Source organism: Dipteris shenzhenensis, chromosome 18, assembly GCF_047967505.1.
Source record: "Dipteris shenzhenensis isolate YYH24624 ecotype China chromosome 18, Dip_SZ_1.0, whole genome shotgun sequence".
NCBI lineage: Eukaryota > Viridiplantae > Streptophyta > Polypodiopsida > Gleicheniales > Dipteridaceae > Dipteris > Dipteris shenzhenensis.
In genome coordinates, this window is record NC_141613.1 from 30877073 (window position 1) to 30883669 (window position 6597).

At 43.4% G+C, this 6597-nt stretch overlaps 1 protein-coding gene across 1 annotated transcript; it reads right to left on the reverse strand.

Moving 5' to 3' along the window:
* Positions 1-203: 203 nt before the first annotated feature.
* On the reverse strand, positions 204-4624 carry LOC147891101 (uncharacterized). The gene is made up of 4 exons (XM_087389155.1): positions 4338-4624; positions 4069-4254; positions 3892-3947; positions 204-375 (listed from the first exon to the last, which is right to left on the reverse strand). Exons 1-4 carry the CDS (start codon positions 4392-4394, stop codon positions 204-206), a joined length of 471 nt encoding a protein of 156 aa, XP_087245281.1. The 5' UTR covers positions 4395-4624.
* Between the last annotated feature and the right edge of the window lie 1973 nt (positions 4625-6597).

A 6597-nucleotide genomic window follows, 5' to 3' on the forward strand; every position in this document is an offset into this window, starting at 1 on the left:
CGAGCACAGAGACAGGAGCAGACTTCTTCCTCGACTGATACCTCTCACAGCTCTATCACAGAGTTCTTTCAGCCAGATCACATAGACCCCCACGAGGCGAGACCTCCACATGACCATGACTCGAGCCTATGACCCGACAGCTCCGACAGAGCCTTACAAACATCTTACATTTGCTTGCTAGACCTCACAAGAAGAAAATCTTTTTATTTCATTTTGTAAAGCATGTTCATATACATTGAGGACAAGGCATCAATAAAGTAACGGAACTTCACTCCAGTTTTACAATAGATAGGTCTAGAATGAGCATACCCGCTAATACTTTCTGCCAACGCCTGCATTTCTACTAATCCAAATCCTGGTATGAGATTTTTCAGTCTGAAATTTTCCATCCACAGTGAACAATTATTGATATGGCAGGATAACTTCCCCAAAACTATAATCAGCTCATTCACGTGGACCCATGTATCCAAAAAGAATAAACTACTACCTTTACTGCACTTTCCAATCAGTAAAACAACAATGGCAAATGATTGTCCTTTGCCTATGCCAGGAATTACAAGAAAGACGCCAAACCAGAAAAAGAAGGTTGCAGGAAATGATCTGAGCAGAAACCCATGAGGAGTTAGCCCTTTCCAACGTCTTCCACAGAAGACACAAATGATACCAATGATATCATGAAAATCTAGTACAAGTATGAAATGAAAACTTTTCCATGCTGTTGCAAAGGTAGAATTTAGAACCTTAGCGTTCAACAAGTAGCCATAACACGATGTTGCTTATAAAATCGGGAGTTACTACTACTCTCAGGCTGCATATTTCCACTACTGATTCAATGTTTGCTTCATGTGCCGTGTATAATACGCAAACTGAATTAGGGTAGAGTAGCTAGCATTCACTCACTAATTTAGAGTCCACGTAGACCTCATACAGGAGATATCTCAATTTCATCTCTGACTGCTTTCTCTCGCAGTGGTGGTCCGTTCTGCTCCCCGTCCCCTCCCAGCAACCCCTTGTTGCAGCACATCACCTCAGCTCCAACTTGGTGCTCCCTTCCATGCTTCTGTTCCCCAGTTGCTGCATCAGGTGTTCAGCACCCTTTGAATCCATTTCCACAATATGTTTAGGGCTAGCCATTTGGGATTGAATCGAGTATCTGCATCGATTTGCCAGGCAATGAACTGGAAGTTCCCACCACACATGTAAACTTGGCCATGGATACCTATCACCAATACGCAGTCTCTAGACACAGCGATACACAACAGGGAGTCTTCAAAATTTCTGCCTCTTCTCTGCACGTGTCACCATTGATAGGTACTCCCCATACTCTTCCATGTGCCTGTCAGTTTAATGTCCCCTTTCCATCCAAGTACATGGGCATCCCCAAGCCCTGCCTCCAAGCCATTAATGGGCCAAGACCATTACACCATGAGGTGCTATGTTTCAGGATATCTCAATGCATGTTATGTGTGCAGGATTGACATAGGGCAAGGAGCTCTGGCTCGGCTAGAGAGATCACGCTTTCAGGCATATTTCCAGGATCCCCGAGCTTTACCTAGAGGGAGACTACAGAGATTGGCACTAGAGTCATCTATCTGACTAGCCGAGAGTGGGGGTAGCATGGCTTAGTATGCACACATATCCAAATGGTTCAGATGGATCGTCTTCCCCCCTTCAATATAGCTTAGATGCCCCTGGCCATTTGATCCCACGGGAGGAAATCAACCGTACTATACACTTGGACCTACTCCAGCTTTAGATGTCACGGGCTTGGGGGGGATCAATAGTTACCCACCAAGATCTGGTTCTACTGTGACCACTTCCTGAGAGTATCAATGGATGGAATAATAATCAGACCCTAGTACTTGGAGGACAGACGAGTCTCACATGCTTTGAGGATCGCCATCGCACAGATGGGGGTCTCATCCCATCAACTGAGAATTGAGGCAAGGAGAGCCACAGCTACACCCAGAGAGCAACGGATCTATACATTATGTACTTTGGAGGAGGTGGAGACATAGGAGCACTTCCTGTGCACTTGCCCAATATATTATCAGAGGATGATATCATTGCTTATTGTACACGGGTTTGGGCCTCTCTCCCAGCAGAGATCCACTTCCAAGGCCAAGTTTGTGTTAGTCTCTATCTGATGGAGATGCAATGGCATAGAGAGACCTTGTTGCACCGTGTCAGAGAGCAAGAGGAGACAGTGACACATGAGGCCAAGCTAGATCGAGCCAGCGGCATCTCACAGATTTCTACACATTTGAGTCTTCCCCTAGACATAACGGAGTGGCAGAGGAGGAGATAGATGACATGAGGGCTGAGTGGGACAGTGGGATGACGTGACGACAAGGAGAGACATAGCCAAAGATGTAGGATGTAGAGACAGACCAAGGCATGTACGATGGAGGTTCAGCCCATCACAGCTCTATTTGGGGGGATCAACCGCTCAGAGGTGTCACTATCGACATGGCCCGTTGGATATAGAGATCACGAAGACCACGCGCTCATAGGAGAGCCAACCTAGCACCGGGCTATGTATCTTGACTCTCAGTATGAGTACTAGTTTTGATTTCTTGTATTTTGAGTTTGATTTTAGCATAGTACTCTGCAAACGGCCTTAGCGATCCTTTGTGATTGTACTTAGTCTCATAGGTCCGCAAGGCCCCCAGGAGACAGTAGTATCTCTCTCTCTCTCTCTCTCTCTCTCTCTCTCTCTCCCCCCTACGTAAAGACAAGAAAGAAATTTCTGGATACATTAGACAAAGTCGATCTAGACTTCATGACAAGCCCAAATCTTTTCTCAGCTCACCCCCAAAGGTACCAAAATTAAAACTTAACCTCTTTCCTTATGTACCTGTGTTTGATTATAAACTTAAGGCAACTCTAAGGATTACGCATGTATTATATCATCATCACTATAATGTTGAAAAGGGATACATTTTGTATAGCCACCAATGTTTCCTTCTCCCCATGCTTGGTATGTGCAGGTGGTCATATTCCTATAGACGTTGTGCTCCCCTTTCTTTCTTTCAGAAGGTCGAAAGGAACCTCATAGCTTAATAGGAGGATGAATAATCCGTGTATGCTAGGATGACGTGGGATTGCAAGAGACTGATCATTTCAAAACATGCTACACTGTAGGGATGTGATGGAATCGGTAGGTAGAGTGCCAATTTAGGTCGCAACAATAAGGTGATGCTTGTTGCAGCTGAGAGAGGGGAAATGGCAGCAAGATCTGCACTCATGATGCCATGGTTATCTAAAATTCAGCCAGTACTCTTTCGATAATGGTATCACACGCTGGCAATTACTATCACTGAATTTGTACGCTATTTTTAGTACTGAATTAAAAGGCAAGATGGTCTCCAAAAAGATGACGTTATCTGCAAGGACCACAGGTCAAATGTGACATAGGTGAGAACCAAATCATAGCCGTGAAGTAAATAAGGCAATGTGGATATACGAGCAGAAAAAAAAACGTTTTGCCACATGGGACTGATTTGACCATCCTCACCACAACGGATAAACTTCCAGGAGGACACTTCAAACCCCTGTTGCATCTCATCGTTTGACAAAACTATTATGCGAACCCCATGTTATCTTTTATGCTACTGACAGCAGTTCTTATGATTGTGTGAACAGTATACATTCTTGTGATAGAAAAACAACATGCAGATTCCGTTACTTTAAACGTTCAAAAGTGAATAATGTAGATGATGGTCCATCTATGCAGAAGCGTCACTGCTTAAAACAATGCTGTAAAACTCCAAACCTGCTTTATGGTACATTCCTTCCTGTGGCCGATGAGTTAACGGACGGACAAAGTTTCAACTGAAAGACAATGAAACCAATACACCAAAAGCACGGCCGATCTTCAAGAGAACCTACATTTTGTCCTTTGAACCATTCAACACCCCAGTAGTTCCAGTCGCATCTCCGTTAGCCTACAAATGCTGCAAGCAGTGAAATGTGGCATTAGTGCTTTCAAGTTACCAGTTGAAAAATGTCAGATCGATATTTGCTTACGGTTACCAAGGAATAAAAATTACGAGTTCGATAATTTACCTGAGCCATGGAATGCTCGTGCGCTGACAAATCACCTTTTCTCTGCGTGTTTGCAATTTTCTCAGAAGAATCGTTATCCGTGCTCGGGGCAACTGCGCGGGCGTTCCAACTCAAATCGCGGGAATCGTCAGCGACACCGTTTTTTGACTTTCTTCCGAATTTCGTTTCGTAAACCAGGTCAAAATCCTGCCACCAATGCAGGCCGATCTCTGAAAAAACGCAGAACTGAACCAGCATGAACGAGGACGGTCCAAGAAGAAGAGATCGACCTCAAAACTCCAGCGAGTGAGAGCAGGAAGGTGAACCGCCGAAGTTTTGCGGTGCATGCTGCGGGGGAACGCAGCGAAGGTTGCAAAAGCTACGCCAAGGAGGAAGGAGCTTAAATAGATAGATAGATAGATAGATATCGATAAGGAAAGGATCGAAATGCGACTGAAGGAGGGGAGGAAGGAAGGAAGGAAGGATTGTTGAAGGATTGTGACAAGAACAAGGTGCTGGATGTGAGGAGAGATCAAACAAATTTGCTGTGGAAATGAAGAAGATGATGAAGACTCGGAAGAGCAACGAACAATTTTTGAGAGCTCCCGACAAGTTTGCTTCTTATCTTATATAGGACCCCCCCGATCTTTACACGTCATCATTGCATCGACGGTTGTCCTCCTTCCATGCTGGACCCTTTGTCAGTTCGGATTTACACGCCAGCATCCCTTTCAACGGTTGTTGTCCTGCCACGTTGCATGCCCCGGCCTTTCTGTCACATTTCACCAAAAATTATTTTCGAATTACCTCTTTGTGGCACCTTTGCACTCGACAGTGCCACGAAAGCTATCATGAAGATCATGCAAGAGCAGATCATGCAACAGCATATGGTCGTCTTTGTTGAACCATTTGGCAAGCATGTGAGACGATTCCAAGAATCTGAAGCTGAAATTTGGTCTCACAGAGAATGACAAGGGACTACCTTGTTGAAAAACAAGTAGCCCTTTTTAAGTATGATTCTTCTCCTCTGCCACGTTGAGATTTTATAAGCCCCCATGTTGAGATTTTTTGTATGATTCTTCTCCTCTACCATGTTGAGATTTTGATTTAAAAACCCCCTCAATATATGTACCTACCATGATTATATTAGATAAATCTTTTTTACACCTGCCCAATTTAAAAAAAAATTATGGAAGTCTCAAAGAAGAAGGGGGAGCCCCTCCATTTCCTGAGGAAATAACCCTCCTGCCAGTGGTGGCTGCTCGAGAGGATCCCTGAATATCATCCAAAGCCTCTGTGCATCTGGCTCTCCAAATATGCATCTTCTCTGAGAACTTCCACAGGGTTGAGCTGGCTGTAACCTTGGTTATTTTCTACGTCATTTTAAGGGTTTGTTTTCATGCACATCATGATGTATCTCCACATAGAGCTTGATCTTGCTGGTTTCATTCATACTTCATGGACGTCTAGTTTTGAAAAAAACTAAAATTATATCCATTACTATGTTACATGTTGTACAGAGTGACCACCCCCAGGAAAGCAAAGCTTAAAGCCAACATTGATGCCTTTTAAATTAACTCCAACTAGGAAGAACCCTTTTAGAATTTAATGGATTACGAAAGCTACCTAAGTTACTTCTTTCTTACCTTATAATTATAGGATAATAATTGTTAAATTAGTAAAAAATTCTCAAGATCAGCTTTTAAGGACCATTTATGCTAACCTCAACTCTAAATCAAAGAAAAATAATAGTGATGGATGAGTTTTCATGACCCGCCTTCGGCATGTCCTGCAAATTCTTACCATGGCCACTACGTACATGTATTGTTTTTGTGTGCATATATACACGTGTATGTGTGTGGTAGTCCAAGAGCTTGTGCTAGTTCATGGGTCTGTAAAAGGTTGGTAATTCAAGAGGTAGTGACAGTCCAAGAGTCCAAGGGTAGCACATGGCATAGCTCGTGGTAGTCTAGAGTCCAAGAGCTCATTTAGTCCAAGAGCCCATGGTAATCTAGGATGTCAAAAGGCTTATGGTAGTTCATGAGCCCGTAAAAGTCAAAGAGTCCAAGGGTGGTGATCCAAGAGGTAGTGATACTCCAAGAGTCCAAGGGTAGCACGTGGTAGCATTTCAAAAGCCCTTCTCCTCCAAGGTACCACATGTCAGAAAACCTCACTTGCTTTTTTTCTTGGTCTATGGGTAATAGCTAGAATAGATTGTACAAGGAATGGGATGCAATAAGGTTTTTCAAGGATGGCTCTTTAAGCTTGATTTGAATTAATTCACCTTATGCAAAATATGATTCTAATAGGGAATGGGGATTCCTTGTGTTCAAGCAAGAAGTCTATGATTCATTGCTTGGTGTTTTGATCATCCTTCTTGAAAAAATGTATTGATCTTTGTGTGTTATCTTTTGAGGTGCGAAATAGGAGTAGCAATTGTAGATTAGTTTTCAAGCGTGTCTACCCTACTCAAGCATTGAAGATCCCAACTTTGGTCTTCATGGGATGGTGGCAGGAGAGTCAATTTGCGTACAACATGGATCTTCATGA

Excerpts from the sequence above, each read along its gene's own strand:
- LOC147891101 (XM_087389155.1), bottom strand. The coding sequence starts at position 4,394 with ATGCACCGCAAAACTTCGGCGGTTCACCTTCCTGCTCTCACTCGCTGG. Across the intron at positions 4,255-4,337 it reads TCACTCGCTGGAGTTTTGAG|GATTTTGACCTGGTTTACGA; the intron begins GTCGATCTCTTC and ends CATTGGTGGCAG. Across the intron at positions 3,948-4,068 it reads ACGAGCATTCCATGGCTCAG|GCTAACGGAGATGCGACTGG; the intron begins GTAAATTATCGA and ends CAGCATTTGTAG.